Source organism: Labrus bergylta, chromosome 7, assembly GCF_963930695.1.
Source record: "Labrus bergylta chromosome 7, fLabBer1.1, whole genome shotgun sequence".
Lineage (NCBI taxonomy): Eukaryota > Metazoa > Chordata > Actinopteri > Labriformes > Labridae > Labrus > Labrus bergylta.
In genome coordinates this window covers 23985208-24009939 of record NC_089201.1, presented here as the reverse complement: position 1 = coordinate 24009939, position 24732 = coordinate 23985208, and the positions used below count along the sequence as shown (strand labels likewise).

General features: G+C 40.2%; 1 protein-coding gene across 1 annotated transcript; it reads right to left on the bottom strand.

Annotated features, from left to right (window-relative positions):
* Positions 1 to 851: 851 nt before the first annotated feature.
* cd82b (CD82 molecule b) lies at positions 852 to 23205 on the bottom strand. The gene is made up of 9 exons (XM_020659610.3): positions 23054 to 23205; positions 18423 to 18495; positions 17162 to 17234; positions 10844 to 10968; positions 9492 to 9566; positions 7054 to 7152; positions 6026 to 6199; positions 4208 to 4291; positions 852 to 2882 (listed from the first exon to the last, which is right to left on the bottom strand). Exons 2-9 carry the CDS (start codon positions 18483 to 18485, stop codon positions 2805 to 2807), a joined length of 771 nt encoding a protein of 256 aa, XP_020515266.1. The 5' UTR covers positions 18486 to 18495; positions 23054 to 23205; the 3' UTR covers positions 852 to 2804.
* Positions 23206 to 24732: the final 1527 nt, after the last annotated feature.

Below are 24732 nucleotides of genomic sequence, written 5' to 3'. Positions count from 1 at the left end.
GCTCCTGCAGCCACATGTGATCTTAGGAAAGACTTAACCCTGAGTTGCTCCCGCTGCTTTGTTGGCAGCATGTGAATGTGTTTGTATGTTGATACTGATGGACACTTTAGAAGTTGATATTGGTCACTTGAAGTATACTGAACATGAGCAGGGCTAGCTGATGAGTTGTGTCTCTGTCAGCTTACATAAAAACATCACTTGAGAGAACCCCAAGCAGTCATCACTATATCAAGGTTAAATGTCTCAGACAATGGTGTATGAGAGCAGAAGAGGTGAGTCAGTGGTGCGATATGACCTACTGGTATGACATCATGAGCCCCCGGCGTCTCCCTGATAGGACTAATTGCTGAAAGTTTCACAAGGAGCTCTTTTTTGTGATTTACAGCAGGAACAGTCTGTTATCACAGTGACATGAATGGATGTGGAGCTCTTTGTTCTGCTCAGCCACAGGCCAGTCAGACTAAATTAACAAACACACAAAGACTAAATGGAGAGGGGGAAAAAGAATCAGCTTAAAGGTGTGGAAAGTATGAAAGAAGTAATTTCTTTAGAATCTGCATAAAGCCCATAATTAAACCTGGAGCTTCAACAAATAAGGTTTTAGAAACATAATTAATCAATTGATGAAATCTTCTTTAAACAATTCTAACACACATTCCTATATTTTCCTCTCTGAGCCTGTAATAGTTAAATATATACTGCCATCGTCTGGTTGCATTCGGTACTACAACTGATGAAATGAGCAAAGTAAAATAATAGATGAAAATATCAGTGAATATGTCAAGCTTTTTTCTACTGTACAACCGCCCATAAGGTAAAAAAAAAAAAACATAAAGCAAGTGTACAACACATTTTAGTGGATTCAGATTTATTAATAGTTTTCAATAAAAAAAAGAATCATGTGTTTTTAAACATGGCATACAGGTCCACAAATATTTTTTCTACGAACAGTCATTTTTTTTTGTAAAAGTGTACAAATATTTTAACACAATAAAAAGCCTTCATATCTTATTACATTAAATAAGCGTTTCAATTTGTCAGGGCATAAATAAAGAGGCTGAATGTAATTATGACAGATACAAATGTTCTTTTATTTTTTTATGGCCAGCTTCAGCTCTCTTGTGTAATTGCAGCATGATGAAGATGATTTGAAATGACTGGTGTGAGATGGCTGGAAAAACTACCAACCACATAAAAGTGCAAATCTATCCATTAAATGAACCATAAATTCAGCCATAATAGTGTGTTTGAAAGAAGTGGGATGACTGAGATGGAGAGGTGGATAAGAGGGGCGAGGACACTCACTCAGAGTAACATTTTAGTTTCAACATTTCGAGCGTGATTTGATGAAGAGTGGTCATGGCCGCCTCTGAAATATGCAATCACTGCTGGGCAGACGGTTTTTCTCTGCTCGTGTTGCCGATAATTTAAACCAGCCAAAATGACTTCTGGGAAAATAATCATGCCGAGAAGGGAAAATACATTATGGTCACACAGCTGCCATTTACATATGCTACTGCAATGAGGGTAAAATAGAAGATATTTTAAAATCAAAACAGGTATGGGGAACTTAAATAAAGGGTAAGTAATCTGTTAACAAGGCTAAAAAAAATGCTGAAGAAATTAAAATATGGCTGGATTGGTGACAGATTCACTCTGAGGGTTAGCGATTTCTCAGATTCAGACCAAAACATTTGCCGACGAGCAGCTGCAGCAGCCATATTCTGAACATCATAAACAACAGGCAGGAAACGAAGAACAATAGAATTCTTAAAACAAGAGCATGTGGGTGACAGCCTTCCCATATGAATTGCTGATCAAGCACTAAAGTGCCGTAATCCCTTCCAAACGTCTTATGTACAGTTGTAAAAATAATAATAAAAAACAGAGACGACATGAGAATATAAAAAGAACAAAAATACTCACTCAAAACATCATACACGCACTTACTTCATGCAAAACTAGTCATTTTGGGAAGCTACTGGGTACCAGTCAGACACACCCGAGAGCAGGACAGAGACGTGATTTAGAGACGATCAGCGGGAGGAGGGAGGAGACGGTGGGTGTAAATGGAGGTTAATATCAGGGCTACTTGGTACAAGGAGTTGATGAAAGAAGCCAAAACCTCCACCACAGCAGCCCTGCCCTGGCTCAGCCCTGGGCCTCTCCTCCACCCTCCGCACCAAAAATACCAGCTGAACGATCACAAAGTGGTATTAACCCTCTACCCCCCACCCCACGCTCTCATCTCCATGCCCCAGAGTCACAAGTTGCTCCAGCTGTCTGCTCACCAAATATCACTAAAGTGCTCTCTCTACTACGATGTTAAGCGCTTCATTGAGGTCATCCATAAACAAAACAACATGTAAATATACATTTGCATAGCATCAAACCTCTGAATTCTCTAGCTTCCACCAAATTAAATTACTAAGGATAAGACAGCAATGGCAACTTGTGGGACTTATGTCCAAGTCGTGTGTGTGTGTGTGTGTGTGTGTGTGTGTGTGTGTGTGTGTGTGTGTGTGTGTGTGTGTGTGTGTGTGTGTGTGTTTGTGAGACATGTGGGGCGTGAAAAACTTGAACAACTGTCAAGGCAAGAGGAGCTCAAATGGTGCCGACAGCTGTCTTAATTTGTGTGTGTGCTCATAAGCATGTGAGACCAGGAGAGAGAGAGAGAGAGAGAGAGAGAGAGAGAGAGAGAGAGAGAGAGAGAGAGAGAGAGAGAGAGAGAGAGAGAGAGAGAGCGAGAGAGAGAGAGAAAATAGTCTGTCCATGTGTGTGTTGGTGTGAAGCTGGAACAGTCTTCAGTACTTCGGTACTTTGGTATAATCCTCCTGGACGACACTCTGGCACAGACACATGGAGAGGATCATCCCGAGGAGCTGGAGGAAACAGACATGTCCATTTAGTTTAAGCTTAGAGGTGGAGTACTCACCTAAAATTAAAACTCAATGTCAAAGACAGAGACTTTATACAAATTGGCTAAAACTAGAAAGGTAATCTTTGAAATGTTTGTGTCTCCCCAATTTCAACAGGAGAGTGAGAATTGTGTCTCCTTTCAATACACTTATGTGAATGTTAGAGGTTGTTTTCGAAGACAACTGGTGGTGTTGTGTAGATCTACAATCCCAAAAACGTTTCCAAAGACGAGGGTAAAAGGTCACATCTTAAAACTGTTAAAATAATGTATAAAACATGATGTAAAATGTGACATTTGTGTTTGTCTGATTTGTTCTCATGAAGGTGTTTTCGTCTGTTTTCATCTTTTAGAGCATCACTCACATTTATGTGACCTGCTTCATGCAAGCTGCTCAATAAGTCTGTTTTTTATACTCCTTGTCACAAGTGCAAATGTTTAAAACCTTACCATTTGAAAATAAGCACAAGAACAGGTGGACAGAATCACTTTAAGTGTTGCATCACGGTTTTCTTAAATCAATGTTCACACGCTTTTAGAAAGTTGTAAAATGAATGTCATGACTCATAGTTTTGTCTAATACTTCCTCCATTCATGCAGCAAAATCTCCATCCAGAGCCGTTTCATCACTTAGTTTGATTTGTCTGAACAACATTCCAAACCAGGAATACATTAGATCACTTCACTTTCACATTAAGACAAAGAAATGCTGCAAATGATCTCATACAAGAAGACGGAACAAGAACATGAGTGTTTAGCAATGTTGCTTAAAAAAAACTCTGATTTGATTAAAAGAAAAGTGTCATTGGTTTGTGTTAAACCTTTCCGCTTTAGTTTAAAACCTTTATGTTGGGAAATCTGCAAAAAAAAAAAGAAAATGTTTGTGTTTTTTGTTTAACAGATAACTCGTAAAAAAAAGGAGACAGCTCACTGGGACACTATAAACTGTAGAACACATTAGTAAAGCTTTTCATCTTTACTTATTGTATTTGTTCCTCTTATTTAGTCAATATAAAAACTGGAATGAATAACAGTAGGGTGTTGGTTTTTATGAATATCGACTTCCTTTTTCGAACAAAAGGCATGAAAATGGCATTTATGATCCTTCCAAACTCCCAGTTGGGTTTTTACTAAATTAAAAAAAGTCTGTTAACAAAGACTGTGTAAGCTGAGATTTACTTTGAATCACGGTAGGAGAAATTTTTAGCACAGATGTATGGTTGGTGGTGTATAAAAAAAAAAGAAATCAGAAGTAATCCTTCAAGTTTACAGTGGGGGAGAGACATATACCTCGATGACTGCCACACCAATACAGATCCCCAGAATAACTCCACAGTTGTCCAGGAGCCATTTTTCCACGCTGGTCATACAGCCCTGAAGATGAAAAAAAGAAAGAGTGAGAGGTTGAGAAAGACATGAGGAGAGCGGGGGTTGAAGGCCGACTTTCAGAGGTGATATGCATGTGTACGTGATCCCAGCCGGACATGAACAGAGCCTTTTCAAAACACAAGTGTTGGCTTTGGATTGAGTCAGTGAGGGGAAGAATAACACGGCTGAGCTGAGCTACAGAGAGAGAGAGAGCGAGAGAGAGAGAGCGAGAGAGAGAGAGCGAGCGAGAGAAACGTTTCTGAAACACGCAGACCAAACAGCAGAACAATGGAGCTTTCCTCATGTTTGATCAAATCACAAAGCACAAACAACACGCCTCAGCTTTTTGTATTCAGAGCTGATTAAAAGAGCGACCACAGTGCCACACCGAGTTACAGACCACGACTCAAACTGACTAATGAAATGAGGAAAGGTGTAACGTACACGAGAACAATGCAGGCGCGTTGGCGTTCTGTTCACCCAGCTGAAACAACGCAGACAGGGGTACGTGTAAACCTCAGCAGTGGCATTTCAATTTCACATGTTGTTAGGTAATCAAAGTGGTTAAGTGTGGCTGAATACATTCACACTACACTGTTCTTTGATAGAGTCATTCATTTTTACACGACTTCAGATCAGTCAACTCCTCGACATCTCAGGGAGAAATGTTCAGGAATTTTCACAGCTGTAGATTTTAAATTGTGATCTGTAATATCTATCAAGTCATTTTACCACTTGTGTCTTGATACTGAACAGCATTAAATGTTGTTTGAACCTTTGACTTAGAGTTAGTCTTTCACACCTGCTGGTTTCTGCAAAGGGAAAGTCGAAGCATGATTCACACACTTTCAAGGAATTGACTCACTTCCTGTAACTGTCAAAATGTTTAAGCACTAGCTTACACCAGGTTGCTAACATCACTGGAGATGAAAAGCAAGAAGTTGAAGCTAAAAAAGAGTTGACCTTTCGGTTACAACATGAAGACGGCAAAAGGCAAGAAGCAGAAACAGCTTCTTTAAAACTGCTGGGAGAAGTTTTTAGCTGGTTATGAAATAGACTTATTAAGACTGACACTTCCATATCAATTACAAAAGCGCACAAGGCCATCGTCAAGAAGACTCATTATTTCTTTTACTAATTTTAAAGTCCTGTAAGGTTCTGTTTTCAGATGAGGCAATTTAACAGCAAGCTGCCGCAACATTCTTTGTTTACATTTGACTTTTAAAAGATACCAAGAAGAGATTTTGTTAAAAAGACACTACTTCCACATGTACAGGAGTAGATAGAGATAAGAGTGACTGCTTTGTCCACAGGGGGCGCCAAAATTGACATAAACCAAACAGAGCTTTAAGTGATATCCAAAATGTCTTGAGTTGAGAATAAATACTGCTTGTTCATTTACTTAAATTGAATAACTGGCAGCGCAAAAAAGTAAATGGAATTGATGGATGAAATACCTCCTGAAAAAAAGCAGTTGGTATGGCACAGAGAGGCTGCATGTCAAAGCTGCAGCTGCTCTGAACAGCAGTTTCACACACAGCCAGAGTGAGTGAGAGAGTACATAAATCATGAACCCAGGAGGGATGTTTGGAGACATTTCACAACCACTCGCAGCTTTATGCTACTCTAAAAAACAAAGCAGTTTCTTTTGTCTTCATCACTAAATCCACAGCTGTAACTTCTTAAAAAGGAATTTCACCCTCATGCAGAGACAGAATTTAAGATTGTAGTGCTATGTACCGTTTCGTGAATGGGTAAATCTGCTGACAGGTGCTCACACAGGCCCACTTCCTTGATCTCCGTGCCAGGCAGGTCCTCATTACGACATGAACACGAGTACAGGTTCTGGCTGCTGTTCTTGATCAGGTTGTTCTCAGACCAGTTGCCTGGGCCGGTCCATCCACAGCACTTCATCTGGTGATATGAAAGAGAGGGAGGAGATTAAAAAAATGATTAAGAGATCAAGAGAAGAGTAGAGGATGGATTCAAAGACATTATAAAACACACAAACGGGGGGTGGAGACTAAAAATGTATTGGCAGTAAATACGTTCTTTCTTTTTTGTGCAGACTGGTGTCTTCTTGGTTGTTGTTTTTGGGGGAAAGAGGCTTGGCAGGAAAGCGAGAGAAAGTGAAGGAGGAAGCAGATCGTGAAGAAAATGCATAAACTCGATAAGAGCATGGAACAATTTGATTCCAGCTCGCTTCAGCCTTGGATTTATTTGCAAACGCTGCAAATAGCTTAATGATGCAGTTACTTTAATAGACAAAAAAAACAAAAAAGATCTTGCACACCCTGACAGAGACTGATTGGGAAAGTAGTTTTGGTTTTGTCTGCCGAGTTTCTGAGATTTCCTTCCTCTGCTGCACTAAACGATAAGATAATGGAATTCCTTTTTCCTCAAAGAATTGAGATTTAAGATTTGAAAAAGTCATCAGCAACATGCTTATGCGGCAAGGTGAAATTGTGTTGATGCAGCTGCACACGTTATGTATTACTTTGTAGTCCTTTTGAAGGGTTGAAGCTCATTTCACACTGGGGACACCCATTCTAAAAATAAAAACACTTACCTCACTGTAAGAGTCACTTCAGATTACAACTCTGTAAATACAACCTGCTGCTGTCTGTGTGTGTTTTGAAGCCTCTACTCTTATGGCAGATTTGCAATAACTTTATTACAACAGATTTAGTTAATTTATTTAGTTTATACCTTTAAATTGTTATGTTGTCTACGACTAAAAAAACATTAGTGTGTGTGTGTGTACCCACCGTCCTCTGAATGTAGTCCCAGGTGTGCTCTGTGGTCCTGTTCTCCCCAGTGTAGTTGATGATCATGCCCTTTATGATGTTGGACATCTCATTTTTCAACTGCAAAAGAGATAAAAAATACATGATGAACATTGCAAAGTTTGCAGTGGGTCACTGTTTATAGCTGACTATTATAGATATGCATGCATAGATTTAGTTTACGTTTGTTTGCAAGCCATTAAAGGAGTCGACAGGTTGAGCTGAATAGAAATAAATCGTGGTTGCAGTGAGGAAAGAGAGCATTTCGAAAGAAAACTCTGCTCCTACTAAATCTTTCAAATGTATGCTCACCATCTGAACTTAATGTTTCCTTGAGAAACACATGGGGTGGTATTGCTCTGTGAGATCTCATGCAAGGCTGAAACATTGCATAAATACATCTTAGCAGCAGCATGCCTCTGTGTTTGTGTTTGCAACGACCACAGAGCTGCTGCAGCGATGCATCTTCAGAGCTCCACTGGAGATGAGCGAGAGCCAAACCCTATTCTGGGAAAGGACACCACCCTGCACTGTGGTGAGCCTTAAACACAGGGAGCAGGTCTACAGGCTGCAGAGTACAAGCACACATGCTCTCAGAGGCACACAAAACACACACATGAACACACAAAGAAATGCTGAAGGGCTAACAGCTGAAAGGGTAACCACAGCCACCACCTATCCTGAGTCCTACGAGTGTAATTTTATGTTCAGAGTATCAAACTGGTCCTAAAGGTCAGTGCGTCAAAACACAACACTCCCTCTACAAACACACGTGGCTAGTTCTATTATTTGAGCTGCTTTCGTTTTTGATACATTAGAACATATTTCAGAAGAAAAACCAAGCAGGAAGTTTTATAATCATCCCAAAGGCTGCAACTTAATATACTTTTCAATGTCATAAATCCATAAATGACCTTTTTGCATGAGGTATTTGATGTTTGGTCGATATAAACATTAGAAAAGTGTTTCAAAAGTCAAAGACTGACAGCCTCAGACGTCCAGCTTTGTCCTCAAACTAAAAACACTCAGTTTATCACACGTCATAGAGAAGAAAGAGACTGAAAACTCACAACACTATCAAGTGGGATTTCTAGATTTGGCTCAGAAAAGCAGTCAGTTTGTGCCTCTGTGACCATGTTTTTTTTTATCTTTAGATAATCCACTTGGTTTTAAATTATTTATTTAGCAAAAGATGCAGGACAGTTTAATGAAAACAATTAACATTCAGTCTTAGTTTACTTGAAATATTCAAAATCATCACCACAGTGCACAGCGATGAAATGTGGTTTGTTGTGACCAGTTTGACTTGTTCTCTAATCCTCATTCCAGTCATCCTCGAGGGCTTATTTTTTTATTTATGTATTTATCTGTCTGTCTGTCAAAAGGCTTTAAACAATAGTGCAGTTGTGTGTTTTTTTGTTTTTTTTTAAATAATCAGGCTGCACTGGAGCAAAGACCAAAACATGTTCAATTCCCTCGCCCTGCCTGTAGAGGGCACTGTTTTATCAGACACTTCAGTATAAAATGATTTGTGTCCCTTGGGTGATAATTACCGTCTAAGCTGTGATAGTGTAAGACATACTCATTTAATTTGTGTTTGGAAGTGGCTTGAGCTTCACTTAATCTCCATGGATTTGTTTCCCCTTCTCCTTCTTAAAAATAAAATAATAAGCCACAGGGGAACTGAGACGGCGATGGAAATTTCTGTTTGAGAGCCTGCTTTCTGCTTCTTCTGTAGAAGTCACACATCTCCTTTAGTCCACCTGCTTCATCTAGCTTATGCAACAAATGACATCCTGTCACTTTCTATTTGTTGATATACGCATGTGTGTTTCATTACAGGAAGCAGGGGGCTCCCAAACAGGTTTAGCTAAATAAACCCACTGACAGCTGTGAAGGTGAGGCTAAAACATGAAGTGTGCCCCAGCAGGAGATAAGGTGATGGGGGGGGGGGGGGGGGGGACGAGAGGAAGGGGTTACAGGGTGGAAGAAGATTAAATTAGTAAAGAGAGAAAAAAAAGAGGAAAAACTACTCCTGCTACAGCTACAGCTGACAAATTACAGATAAAAGTTAAATAGAGGCGTATTCAGAGTGTCAAGCCACGATATTTACGTCTTCAGGGGGACAAGGTGATCCCCCCCTCTTTACCGTCTTCAGAGGTAGTAACAGAGACAGCCGTCTAGCGCAAAGCTGTGTGCGTGCATGTCCGACAGTATCCATGTGGAGCTCCTGCTGTGCCGTACTTCCACAAAGCCAAGACTCAATGTGAATCCAAAGACTGGGACGCCAGTATTACACTGTCCCGTAATCAATATGAATGTACACGTGATGACGGCTGAGCTTAGTTACGGCACTTTTGCGAGAAAAAAAAAAAAGCAGTCTGAAAAGGGAGTAAGTAAAATCAGAGCTGGAGACTTACCCGATCTCTTTGGAAGTAAATGAGAACTCCAGCAGTGACCTGGGCGATGAGGATGAGCAGCAGGCAGGTAAAGTACTGCAGGGCATAAAGGCAAAGTGTCATGATAACAACATTTACAATGACATTTTTATACATCAAGAGAATGGCAGAAAATAAGTACCAGTAACCTTTTCTAGATGATGGAAAATGAAAAGAAACATTTGAAAATATTTCTAATTGAATGTATCAAAGTGTGATGTGAAAGCAGTGGCTCTCCTTTGCTTTAGCAGCCTCTCTTGTGAGTGTTAGCCTTTTTTTTCGCCTCCACCTTTCTTTATTGAAGAACCAAAAAAACAACAACTCTGAAAACTCACCGCACACTACCTTTGTGAATCTGACCTGCTGACAGACAAAGTTGAGATACTAACTGGTGAACATTGTGGATCAGTTAGCTACTGAAGAGCTGGAAGAAACCAACTACAGACTCAAAAGAAAGACTTAAATAAATCAGGGGAATAGAAGAATGTATTTAAAGAAATGAAATAATGCTGTAGTAGCTCCATAAGTGATGGATGTGAAAATAAGCAACTGTTTTCCAACAAGATCATCAACCTTAAGGTGATGACAATTCCCTCTTGCACATGTTCTCCAATGTTTTTATACTGCAAATGGCAATAAACTGAAGTGAACTGAATTTGATTGTGTGTTTGATATTTTTTTCTGCTCCATTGTTGGGTTGAGTGTGTGTGTACTGTATGTGTGTGAGTGTGATGGGGGAGGGTGAGTAGGGGTGGATGTCCTCCACCAGCTGGTTACTGTCAGAGGGAGAAGTAGGTCACAGCAGCTCTTCAGTTAACCCCAAGCAGGTTTAACGCCGTCGAGGTCATGCACCCATCCGCACTCTTGTTGTACCCCCCTACATCCCGGGTGTGTTTATCCCTGTCATCCCCCCTCCCCTCTGCAAATCCACACATGTTACAGGTCCCCGACCAAAACACATGGGCAGAAATGAGAAAGGGTTTTGCTGTGGACTCTGTGGGCTCTCTCATGTGTTCTTAGCCAACCGCGGGATGTCAAACAGGTGCATTAAGGTGGTATGTTTTAGGAAAAGAGACTTACAAAAACAAGAGAGGCAAAACATTTCAATGAAAAATATTATTCTGGAAGTGTTAATGCCTTTATTTACGAACCCAAGTCTTTCATTTGAGTCATATGACTGTCTGTGGTCAGATATAAGATCAAACATATTGCTCTTTTAAACTGCCTCATCTAGCCTTGGTTAAAGTTGGTTAACCCCATGTGTCCCTTTTAGAAAAATAAAACCAAGCAGTAGCATGTTAGCACTTCAGATTCAAGTGAATGTAACTCCTCACCAGACCCAGCAGACAGCGAACTTCATAGATGGCTCCTATGCAGCCGAAGAAGCCCATGGCCATAGACAGGGAGCCCACTCCGATGAGGATGTAGGAAGCCACCTTCACTGTGTCCGATGATTCCTCTGGAGATAAGAGACAGAAACAGACATTAAGAACGCACAAAGAAGGAAGAGTAACTTAAACAACAGTTTGTTAACTGGATGTCTTTGGTAAACTCAAGTCAAATTATTCCCTCAGAAACCAAAACGCACTGAAAGACATTGTTTTGTTGAAGAGAAGCAGGGCCCTAATCTATGCCCGGGTTTGTCTTTTGTTTTAACCTGCAAATAAAAGCAGCTCCTTCATATGCAATTTTTTATTTCTTACAGATGCTAGCAATGAGCCAAAAATAAATCACAGTGCCTCCTCTGAATCGTTCTGATGCTTTTCTACCCACAAATGATTATCTTAATAAGCCACCACAGAGTATAGGACCAAGACAATTCAATGTGGAGCGAGATTAATTGATTTCCCTCTTTGGTATGTAGAGCGGCAGAGCTCCAGCAACAGGAGGAGGAGGAGGAGGAGGAGGAGGAGGAGGAGGCAGGGATTGAAATGGAAGATTGGAAGGTTGGAGAGGAGATAAACTGGAGCCATTATGTGGCTGTGAGTTATTTGGAACTGGAGGAACTCCAGAGAGGCAGAGCTCCGTCTGCAGATGAAGCCAGAATCTGAGCTCTGTGAAATAGCTCCAGCTCCGAAAAATTCCTGGTCCAAGCAAAAAAAAGCTTCCAGAGCTATCAGATAACTCGCTCCTATCCATTCTGTGAGGATGCAGACCGACACAGCAGCTCCTCTAATGCTGCTCCATGAATATATCTAAATGTTGCTTCTTGGCCTGCTAACTCAGACTATCTGCTCTGAAGTTATTCCAAATTCCCTCATCATGTTAGCTGTAGATGCTTCACACAGTTATCACTATATACAGTAAGCACTTTGGCAGACGCACAATGGATATGAACTGTGACAACACTTTCCAAGTGCAATCCCGCCGTGTAAAACTTAACGACTGTACATACACTGACATAAAGCTGCTTGCTGCTACTTACAAAACACTTCCTGATGTAGCGCCACCTTACTCTGGAGTCTTTACATACTACCTCACGTACACATACAATCACAGGATGCAAGCTGTTTCATGATCCTGAAGAACAATCTTTATGGCAGCAGAGCCTTTTCCCTAACATGTCCCAATTGTATAAGATAAATCCCTACAGAAGATTACACACAAATACACTAACAACATTTCATTCTTTAAATCAAGAATGAAAAAACACCATGTTAATCACACTAAACTAAAACTGTAGATACAAATATATAATGTATATACATTTACAGTGAATTTAGTAAACAAAACAGTTTAATAAATTACACGTTTCTTATTGTTGTTGTTGTTTGTGTTGTGTTATTTGGACTTTTCTACATTTTTGCCTTAATTAACAGTTGATCATACTGACTTCTAGCCAGTAGGACACCCTATTCTATATTCAATCAAGGGTTAAAAGTGGAAAAGTTATAACACCTTTGTTGATAATCAAGTCAAAAATTGTTTTTTTCTTTCCAGATCTTCAGGCTCCATCTTTGCCGGTCTCTGTTTCATATCGCAGTGACCTAAATTACTTTTGGTTTCGCTCTCTAAGTCTCACAGAAACACATATCTGTTATGTTTATAACTGTTGCTTTACTTAAAATAAATACTTACTTATTATACAGACACTAAACACATGCACACTTGTACAGAGACGTCGTTACATGCAACTCTACATATGTTACCAGAGCAGCGCATGTTGTCGTGGTTGGACAATAATTGGAAGCTAAAGGAACTTTGGTCAACATATGCAATGTTTTGATGTGGCTGCAGGGTAGCATTTAAAGGGAGGCAGACAAGTGAACTGTACGTACTAAATCCAGCACTATGTTCACAGGATTTATTTCAGTCTGACTCAAACACACGTGAACATACACACACACACACACACACACACACACACACACAAAAGCAACAGATGTCCAAAGGTTCCTTAAGAACATGGCGTACCTGCAGAGTTAGGGAAGCTGGATGATATAGTTAAAGTTGTGACTGTTAAGAGTGAGTGAGAAAACAACACAGACAGATCAAGACCACCTCTTCCTGTGCCTAGCTTAACATCTTGCCAAAGGACTACAGTTGAAAATTAGCCTGCTGGCTAACACTGGCACATTTACAGAAATGTTGATTAATGTGCACTGTCCTTTAAATAAATAAATGAAATGAAATGAAAATGAAATGAAATCAGTGCCTGAAATAAACTGCTTAATGGCATCACAGGTCCATATCTAGCAAAGACAAAGCAGTTATGCAAGACTCTAACCTTTGACTGTGTGCTACATCTTTCTGCTCATACTTTGATTTCCTGATAACTAGCCTCATTGATGACAACAGCAGAGTCAAGTCAAGTTTATTGATAAAGCACATTTCAAATCCATGCATGTTGACCAAAGTGCTGTACAACCAAAGGTAGGAAAATTAAAATAAAACCAGAAGTACTGAAAAAGAATAACATATTTGATCAAAACAACTAAGGGCAGAATAATAAATAAATAAATAAATAAATGAATAAAACAATAAAGTACAACAGTACAAATAAATAGAAAGGGTGGAGCTCTAATGGGATTGAAGGCCATCGAGAAAAGATGTACCATCTTTGAAAAATGTCAGGTGACTGAGTTGTTCCTATCTGTCTTATTTGTTATGATAATAAGTAATCTGTTGAAACTTAGGAGCAGCAACTGCGATAGGTCTATCTCCTCAATCTTCTATTTTCGAGTCTTGATCTGGGGACTTCTACGAGGGAGTGGTTGGTCGACCTATGTGCTCTAACTGGATTGTAAAACTGCAGGAGATCAATAAAATAAGAAGACGCTATTCCATTACAAACAGATCTTAAACAGATCTTAAAAACAGTCCTGAAACACACAGGGAGAGCATAAAGAAAGGTTCAAATAGGTGTAATGCTGTCATGCTTTTCGTGCCGGTTAGCAAATGTGCTGCAGAGTCAATGAACATCAAGATAGTTGTTTTCGGATGTGTACGGATCAAAGGACGGTTTTCTGTGACTATAGGAAATATGGTTCAGATTAATGTGTATGTGAAGTTTCCTTGCAGCCCACTTATTGTTCCAGTACAGAAACACTCACCCTGGAGTTAAAGGAAATATTGTGTAGTCCTAATTCAACCTCAAAACACTTCTCCACTGTGACCACTTCCCGAGTTTTAATTCTTCTGATATTCTTGGCTTGTTAAGGTAAAATATCTAATCTTTGGATTGACTATCCCGTATAATATGCATCTATCAGTACTAGCTTACATTAAAATATGTTCAAGATGACTTGTATCTATATATAAATATAGATATGCATGTTTCCTCTCAGTCTGCCAGGTGCCAAAGTTTACAACCGCTCTGCTGTGAAGCCACAGAGCATCTGTGTTCTGTGGTAATCTCACATGTACTTTTTTTCTGAAGTCAGCATGTGCTCACTTGGTTTGTGTGCTGTTCTGCATTACACTATGGCTTATTTCCATTAAAGTCTCTGCTACATATTCTAGAACAGTTCCTCTGGTGGTTTCCATGGAAATTTCCATTTAAAGAGGCAACAATTACCGAGCCCTCCGTGAAATCTGCAGAGGGAGGAGGAGGACTGTTTTATATTGTGGATCCTCTTGTAAACATGAGCTGAGCCACACATTCAGCCTAAATGCAGCTGAAGAAAAGTGACATTATGCATAGACGTAACACAAGAGTAACACAGAAACAACTTTTCATAGATTTTTTTTTTTTTAAGGCTTAAGCAGCCCAAAGAGAATTCCCTTTCCAAGTCTCTCTTTTCGCCGTTCTTGATTTTGGAAAGTTTCTTGATTACTCCGCTGAATATTTCCAAACTCCGCTTCTGGTGCTCTTTCCAGCTCACAGTCCTCCTTCCAAGGCTGACTTTTGTTTAAACATAAGCAAGCTGTGTTTTAGCAAGTGCCAGCAGGATAAACTCAAGGCATCGTGTCCCTGAGCTAAATATTTAACAGCACTGTATTGTTTCAGAGGGGTGTTCGTGGACTGGAAAATGGCCTTCTTACTGAAACAGGAGGGGGCCTGAAACCAAAACATTGTCAAAGCTCCCCTGCCTGAAGCTACTAGGACATCTGCAGAGGCCTCTATTAATACAACTCATAAAGAATGGAAACTGAAAACATACAGATCCTGTTTATGGTCAGGCAATGCTACAACTTCTGAGGAGAACACACAGAGTCAATAAACAACAGTGGCCTCCAGCTTTGGTTTTTGTTCCCTCTGCAGGGGTGTAAGATGTTTCAAAAGGGGTTAGAAATCCAGCAGGAGTCGAGGTTGACCCATCATGGGTACAGGGAACAAAAATACACGGAGGAGAGGAGGTCATCAAGCCCCACAGGAGGAGGGATATCCTCAGGGTATCAGAAGAGCAGGATCTCTGCTATCTCTGGACCAACAGCTGGATTATAATAACAATGGGACTGGCAGGGATGATGGATTCTGTAATGCCTTTATGTTCTAAAGATAAACAAACTCAGCTCATAATTAACCTTGTGGGGATTCATCCCTGAGCAGTGGGTGACCTTAAGAGCAGAAATATGAGCCAAAGGAAGACAAGATTCAGCCAGACAAGTTTAGGACATAAGGTCAGATCTGGATGCTCTTCATCACAAACACAGCCTTTTGGTAAGTCATTAGTCAAAGCAGAACAGAACCGCAGCCTAAATATAGATTTCTGTAGCTCTGCCGGCCCCAAGAAACTGCTCTTTTATTTAATAGTTACAGACTGCTAACACAGGCTTAAAAAGTTACAAATAATGAGCAATTCCACCATCGATTAATCTGCAAGTTTTGTTTTCTAGACCAAAACCAAGATATTCCGTTTGCTATGGTAGACAGCGATGAAAAAAAGCGAACCCTCCAATTTTAACAAAAGCTTGGGGCGCCTGTAGGGGAGTGGTTAGTGCGTGTGCCGCATGTATGGAGGCTCCAATCCTCCAAGCGAGCAGCCCAGGTTCCAATCCTACCTGTGGCTCCTTTTGACATGGCGGATGTCATTCCCCACTCTCTCTCTCCCTGATTTCTGACTCTATCCTCTGTCCTATACATATCTCAAATAAAAGCATAAAAGGCCCGAAAATAAACCTAAAAACAAAAAAACAAAAAAACAAAAAAAATGTAAAGCCGAAAAAAGACATGAATTTGGACTTCTTGCTTGGAGAATGTCTAACATGTTGCTTTATAATCAAATTAGCTGCTCGTGGATTCAAAATTAAACATTGAGGGTTTCAGCGTTTCAGTGTACCCATGTCCTAAACTTATCTCAGACCAGAAATGAGTATCATATTCTCATTTTTAAAGAAAACTGTAGTTGACCTACAGCTCATCTAAAACCTGCCAGATAAGAAATTGAAAGAATTCTTCTTTAACAACGGATTTTGGAAGAAAACTTCACTGCTGCTCTCGGCAAAGCTCCATCTGGGATGAATACACTGAAAGCTTTTATAACAAGATTTATGGCAGCTAAGAGTTTCCATCCGTGGTTCAGCGTTCTCTTTAGGCAAGGCAGGGACTGGATTTCATTTCAATTTCTCAACTGTCTGTGCATTAGATATCCTAAGTAAGTCATGGTGTTGTCTATGACAGTGCTGGTAACTTTGGCTCTCTGGAGAATGCACATTGGAGGCTTGTTTTTTTTTCTCCTCTTTTTTCGCCACACCGTGACTGAAAAGAAGATCTGCATCAATATCTGTGCAGGTGGGAGCTTCTGTCTAAGGCACGCCTTCCATCTGGGGAGTTAAAAGTCCTATTCTGTGGACCACGGAGGGTTAATAATGCTGATATTTCCCAAGGTGAGCTATAACTTGAGACCCTTTAATAACCATGAGAACTGAACCTCTCCCTGACTAATCCTCGCCCCTGGATCCATAGATGTGTATATCATTATGTGTTTGCGTAAAAAAAAAGGTGTGTAAATGGCTGAGGAAGTCATTAAGTTTCCTCTGTGAGTCACATTTTTTGGTTGTGCGCGAACATCCCTTTGTGGTTCCTGGGGAACAATAAAATCCACATAAAGTATGCAGGGGAGGCCGGAGGTTTCAGTCCAATCTGTATTTTTATTACGGCTGTACTCAGTACAGCTGAACTGTCCACTCAAGGACGTGGCAGAAGGACTGAGGGTGTGTTTCTGTGTGTATGTGTGTGTGTGTGTGGGTGTAGTCAAGACAAGACTTACGTAGAACAGCGATGAAGCTCTGGTTATCAAAGAGGACCCACAGGCCAAAGCCCATGATCAATGCTCCAAAGACCTGTGGAGGGAAAATAATTTAAAAAAGGAATCAGGAACAAATCTTACATGAGAGTGAAACAGAATCTGTGCTGGTGTCTTGTAAACAGAAAGATCTTTTTTTCTTTTTTTTTTTCTTCTTCAGTCTGTCACATCTGGGATTAATCAGCTCCAAAGTCTTTTGCTTGTCTCTTTCTCTCCGAGTTATGTGCAGAAGGAAAGAGGATGTGGAGAGGACCGAGAGACAAACTCTGCTGCTTTTATTTCCCCTCCCAAAGAAGGCTTATTCAGCCACTGATTTATCAATCATTCTCATCCAGAAAATTAAACTGAACATTGTAAAGTGAGGATAACTGGGTCAAGACAATCTGTAAAGAGAAAAATGATCACTAGACTGGAACATTTTGTCACAGGCGTCTGAAAGTCTAAGAAAATCGTCAGTTTGACCTTGTAATGATGTTATGAAGTTGAGAACTTCTATGTAATTAAGAGAGCCCTTGTTTAGAAGCTGTGGGGCACCTTAGAGGGGGCAACTTCCATAGATTAGAGGCTCCTTCACCAGCGCCCCCCCTCCCTTTTGGACCTCTACACCTCCCCAGCACCACAACAGTCATTAAAGTTCTGGCTGAGAGTTGTTCATTTAGAGAGCCTGTACAGCTCCGAGCAGCCATTATTACCCACCACTTCCTGGCTTCCCCCAAACCTCAGCTATAGTCTAATCTGTCCACACGGACACAGACACACACGCTTCCGATTAGACACCAGTCGAGTGTTCACATCAAAAAGGTCTGCGTCAGGTTTACAGCCACAGTCTCATTGGAAAGGTCTGGACATCCTCGCATAGAGGATTTTTAGGAGTCTGGGGTAATATCAACCCCTGGACTTTATGTTGAGGCTGTTGTGAGAGACGAGGAAACAACCAGAAACCATCTGTTGACGTTTAGACCTGGCTGCGCTGAGGTACTCTGTAAAGTCTTTCACCACAGGCAGAGTCACATGAAACATTTCCCTATGTATCTGCACTGATCTCTGGTGCAGGACGCTAAGTCAAGTAAAAACTGCTGTTGGTGGTTCTCAATGCGTCACAAGTGTCTGATTCTGAAAGAGCATAGCTTACTGAGTATCTGTGTATCGAAACAGAGAGGCTGGCATAGGGGAAGTCATTTGACAGTCTGGCAGTGAGAAGTGATGAAGAAGTGTGATTACTTACAAAGAAAAGGAGGTTGAAGAGAAATAGAAAGTACTTGGTGACCGTGATGCATCCTTTTCCCATGGCTGCGCTTCTGGAAGAGAAAAAGTAAACACAATTTATTGGTTAAATCAAGCACCAGATGGCAATATCACAATATAAAGTGGGCGTTTAAGATAAGAACGAAAAGGCAAACATAAGATGGAGAAAAGCTGAAGGAAAGAAAAAAAAAAAACAAGCCTCGAGACAGCCTTGGTGTAATAGTAAACGTGAGCCAGGACACAAGGACGCAAGAAAATCTGCACAGTCGGGTTCCTGATTAAACACGGCTTTAATCTTCAAAAGCTACAACTTCTGCCTAATTCGTTTTTCAAGAGCCACTTTTCTCCAGTCTTAAACGGCTCCCCATCTGCTCTAATCCCCACTTTAAAGGCGCCAATTGGCCTGTTGTCTTTAAATGCTGGGTTTGATGAAAGAATTGTATGCTTTTGTAAAGTCTGTTAGCAAATACAGTTTCATTCTCCACAAAAAAAGAGGAACCAGAATTGGAGGGAAAGACCACCACAAAGAGATGAGTGGTGAGGTCATGATGGCCCGTGTGGAGAGACCATGACAACGTGTGGTTAGGCATGCTATTGTTATAACATACAGAGAGGAACTAGGCTGAACTGTTTTTACTGTCTGTGAAGAAGCTTGGTTACAGTGTTGTCTACAGCCTATTTCAAACCAGATCTCGAAATAGTTACATGTTTTTGCTCATGTTATATAACCACTTGCCAGACAACACAACGCTGTTGTGAACTGTAGCTGTATCATATCTTAGTTAAGGGCATGCTACACTGACACCTGTATTGTTTTACAATCAGCTCTTAGTCATTTAAATGAGTGTTTTCCATGTAGACAGATGTACACATGACTATGTTCAGTGGCTTTTCTATGAGTAACATTTTCCTACAAGGAAAACACCTGTAGGCCAGACCAGCACCACACATACAGTAGGGACACTCTCTGGCAGCATGATTCAGCCTGGGCTCCAAGAGTCCAAAGAAAATATTTACCACATCCAGACCTTTTCCTTCACACACAGCACTGAAAATACAACCATGCATTGTGGTTATTTGAGGAGTCTGAAAATATCCTACAAGAGACAACTCCCCGTGTATCAGATGACAGTCTGTTCTCTTCTGCACGTCTATTTTACTCTAAAACTGTACTCTCTTCCCAATGCTGAGACCTATAATACTGTGTATTTAGTTATTAACTATGTCAACTAATTTCAACTATGTTAACTACATGACCTGAAGTTTATTCCTATTTACTAATGAGTAATATATAAATAATGTGTTGTTGCAGCGAGATCGCTGGCTTGGTAAGTAAATATTGCAATTTTTCATGACGTAAGCCATAACTTTCCAAATAAACAAATATGTTGCACTATGAGTTACATAACTTTCGAGTTGCACTACAGGAAACAGAGTCAAATAACATCTCTCATGTGTTGCCATATCTTACAGCTAAACTTTTTATCTTCCCAATCTGTTGTTTTGTGACGCAAAGCAATGATTTACATGCCATCTCTCTTCAGCGTGCATCAACAACAGGAAATTAAATAGAGCCTGCCGTAATTTAAATATGTAGCAGCTTATTTAAAAAAAAAAACATGTCTAAAAATGTCGTTATGGTGTTTATCTGTCAGTGTCTTCAGGCAGACATGGACGAATGCATTCTGAATATCCTCCACTATCTGTAAATGAGGCCTGTTAAAGACAACCAGGGTTCACATAACTCCAAATGTATACTGGGCTATTAAAAGTACTTGACAGCCTAAATGCCAACACAAAATCATGTTTACAAAACTGGACACAGTACAAAGCCCACAACACGCACCATATACCCTGCAAAGCACTTAATCCTTAAGGAGATTGCTGGTCTTTATGTCTAGATAGTGAACAGCAGTGAAGATTAAAAAAGGCTTAGTTATGACAACCATTGTTTGTTGATTGAGCCCCGTCCATCTGCAAACAATTTCCAACAATGAATCACTGTTGCTTATTTTATCCTTCAAAGAACAAATTAAACAGGCAAACGGGGCGAGCCCAATTCATTCTGAAGCAGCAAAGCCCAGCAAGACCATAAATACATTTTGGTGCTGTTTTTTTTTTTTTTGTTGCAGGGCTTTCATAAGAGCTCACAGTGTTTTATTTTTTATCTTCGCAAAACATATCTTGACAAACTCAATCACACTGGACTCCCCTGACAGAAAATGACAAATCTTTTCCGAGGTAAAAACTTGGGTAAAAAAAAGTGGAATGGAAATCCAAAGCAGCGCCAAACTGAGATTCAAAGTAGTAGTGTTATAATAAACTTTTATAGCAGCCAGTGTTTACAGTGTTGCCAGCATCCCAAAAATTGTAGTTGGTCTGAAATAGGACAGCAGAAAAAGAGAAAACTCAGGGTTATACTGTAAAAAAACCCATGAGCAAAAAAAGAAAACTTCAGAGAGCTACAAAAACTACCTGGGATTTTCAAAACTCTGTGACCTCATAAAGAACGTTTTTCCCCTTTGCAGCCCAAATGTACCTCTCTGTGGTTCTGCACAATGTGTGATGTGTGTGTGTGTGTGTGTGGGGGGGGGGGGTCTAAAGGAGGTGTCGGATTGAGATTTTTTTGTTTATCATACAAAAAGCCACCAAAGAATGCATGGGGTGCAGACGTGATTATGAAAACAGCATTAGTGGCAGATGGCATCGACTGTGTTGGTAATGGACCCAGCATGGATCAACTATAGCCTTGTGGCACACAAAAATTCAGGCGAACTGCCAAACTCCATCTCCCACCACATGTCCCCCTACTATAATCATACATGACCCATTTACATATCTGTGAGGCAACCACGCTGGCATGAACCTGCCTGCACTATCATCGAACTAAAGCCCTTAATACCATGTCCGAATCCAGCGCTGACATCTGCAGCTATGTGGGTGTGAGCTCTGTACAGATAGCATGTAGCTTACTAGCATTTTACTGAACAGGCAAACTTTGGTTACAATATGGTTAACGACTTGACCATACGTGTATTTCTAAAAATAGCAATTGGGTGTAAATGACTATAATGCTTTTCATCCGTTTGGATCATGCTGACTCGAGTCTAGACAAATGTTTCATCAAATAAAATGCTTCATCAGATGGTAAGCCTCAACCAATTCTGTGCCAGGGAGGGAATTTCCCTTTTAGCATTGATGGGAAACTCAAATAATGTACGTCGTGTACGGCATAAAAATGTGAAATCCCTAACAGAGGTTTATTGCCAGATATCTTCCCACCATTCAAAGGAAATGACAACGCATCTGTGGTAACATAACTCATGAGAGCAGAACTGGTTTGACCTCCTACTGCCACATGTGTGCTCATGATAACCATCATTTTTGTCGTTAACCAAAACTTAGGGACAGCAAAATCATGTTACGAACAGCTAAATGACAACAAAAGCTTTCCAGTATCACCAGTATTTGTCTTGTGATACGAAACAGAAAGAAGAAGATGTGGCTTTGGAGATGTTACTCAAACATTAGCTCTCAGCAATAGGGATGTTTGTTCAGCTAGAATACGTCACAGAAGAAGAAGAAAAGTAACTTGTGTTTCCAGTGCAACCAACCAGCCCTCTAATAGATGCTGAAAACACTTTTTTATGTATTATAGCTCAATTTGTTTTGCCCATACGGAGCAGCATTGGAGGCTGTGGTTTCCTGTACAGCAAACTAAACTACTCACATATTTTTTATTTTTTATTTTAGGCCTACTCCACTTCAAGATACATCATGTAGGCCAACTGGAACATTTCCACCCAAAAAGGAACTTAAATGAAAACCTTACAATCTCCTAACTCATATCCAAATAACTGATACATCTGTAGACATTGACTTTGAAGCACCAGCATTACTAGGTGTGTCTGTCCAGATGTGAATTTCTGCTTGTTAACTACAATATTGCTCTAAAGTTTGCACCGATGATGACAGTGGTAACGGGATGTCGCTGCTTCTTTGCAGTAGGTAACTCCTTTACTGTGAAGCCCTCCTACAAACACTTAAACCAGAAGATAATGCAGAAGATAGCTGTACAAAACCAAGGCTTTGTTAAATAAGGAGCTGTGTTACACTGAAGTTACAAGTTACCAATGCAGGCAGGTTTGTAGTTTTTAGTCGGCTGTTATTACATTAATGTTTTTTTTGTATCTTTCACTGACAAATTATGAGCATATTTTTTGGACTTCTTTCGACTTATTGTAACACTTTTCAAATGATTATGTCTTAGTTCTGATACTTGCAACACTTTAACGACAGTGAACAAAAACAAATAACTTCAGTTCGGTTAATCATTTCAGACTTTATCGATGTTATCTTCGACTATAAACTGACGTCTCTTCAGCCAAACAAAACTAACAGCTGTGACTTAAGAGTGACTACATTCTCAGTTTGCTGGTCTAGCAGCAATGTTGTCCTAAACGCTTTTTTTCTGGGGCTAAAAAGTACCGTTTTTAGTCAAGCTGACAGCGCCAATGATACATATTATCGTTGTTAATCTTGTGATAGTGTTAGCAGACGTAAGATAGGCCGACGTAAACTTCCAACAACAAAAAAACCGCTAAAACTTACTTTGACTTCTCCTCCACAGATGGTTCCAGTTGAGTCGGTCTTCTGTCCTGCTTGCTGTGTGACTAAACTGTCTTTGGTGAGAAACCAGAACTGTGTATGTCAGTCTATGTGCATGTGTGTGTGTGTGTGTGTATGGGTAAGTGTCACACCCCCACCGTGCGGCAGACATGCTCGCTTAATGTTTAACCCCCTCCTGCCCTGAAGAGCCCGACAACTGTAGTCTCCCACAGAGACCTCAGACGTGTCTTCCCTGAAGTTTTATTTTCAGACAGACTTTTACCGACCCCCATCAGATAATATGATGCCAACAATAATCAGCTGTAATTAAAATAGTTTTGTCACATATTGTTTTATCTCACTTAAGTGCAGTCAGCTGTTCCTTCTGGTCCCAAAAAACGTCTTGTGCAGTGTGGCCACATGTTGAGAATAATAACAACTGTGCAAATATTCAGTTTAACAGCACAGCCTTGAGTGTGACATTACTTTTTACACGATTTCTAATTAATTTTCAGCTGTCTGTAAGTAACATTAACGTCTTAATTTATCCTTGCTACTTTTTGTATGTCTACATGTCACCACCATGTACGTTTATCTATTTGTTTACATTTTTCCATTGGAAGTTGTTATGGTTGCCTGCTTGGTTCCAAGATACAGACACAGACTGTTTGGATTAAGTAAATTAATGGTATTCAGAACCCCTGAATCTGACTATACACATATTTAGATACATATAGTAAAACATCCATGTGCTGTTTACTGGATATCAGGACTCATGGAATACTTATTATTGTTCAGTTGACAAAGAACAAAGAAAAGACATATAAGCTAAGTTGAGGTAAACATCTCTTGTTGCCATAAACGTACAAGGCTTTTTCTTTTATCACAAAATGTTTTTTTTTTAAACAGATATTGCCACGTGTCTACCATTACATACTGCAAAGTGCAAGAGATGATCAAGTTTTATTTATTTTCATCATAAACTGCTGCAGGGTAAACATTACAAAATTATTTAGACCGCCTTTTAAATGATCCTTTGTTATCCCGTCTACCAACATGTTTTGAGACATGAACCAGAGCTCAGTTTATTAAGTGGAAAGTATGGGGAGAATGCGTAAACAGTGACACATGGGAGCTTTTTGCCTTCAACCGCACACACACACACTCACACACACTCACACACTTACTGTGCCACACAATCACCTCTTTCTACCTTCTTGCAATGTGAGCGAGAGCACTGGGGGTGGTAAAAGTTAGCCAGGGAAATGAGGTAGACTAAACCAACCAGGTTCATTTTACTACATGTTTTGGTTAACCATGAAAATGTTCATGTTGTGACATGTTCGACATGGCCAAACAGAAAACACTAAACAAGGGTGGGATTACATGACAGATCTGGGTTTTTTTTCTTGGTTGTTGTTCAGACATGTTCGAACTAAGTAATGCTTTGTGGCTGATGGCATGAGACGGTTTGTTGAATGGTAAGTTTTAGTCGTGACTCAACTTTCTTCAGGTAGGAAGAGGGTACAGAGGACTACAATTTCCACTTTCCAACCCCAACACTGTTTCGGCAGAAGGCTGTTCCACGAGTCTTCTCCTGCTCGAGGTTTCTGCCTCTTTAAGGCCTTTTTTTCTTGCCACTGTAACTTTGCTAGAGCTGTGCTCATAGTGGATTCATGTTG

What these genes read in the sequence shown, in the direction of transcription:
- cd82b (XM_020659610.3), bottom strand. Translation starts at nt 18,485, where the DNA reads ATGGGAAAAGGATGCATCACGGTCACCAAGTACTTTCTATTTCTCTTC. An exon ending in TTCGCTGTCTGCTGGGTCTG is followed by an intron (nt 9,567 to 10,843) that starts GTGAGGAGTTAC and finishes TATGCCCTGCAG; the next exon opens with TACTTTACCTGCCTGCTGCT. An exon ending in TTTACTTCCAAAGAGATCGG is followed by an intron (nt 7,153 to 9,491) that starts GTAAGTCTCCAG and finishes TCTCTTTTGCAG; the next exon opens with TTGAAAAATGAGATGTCCAA.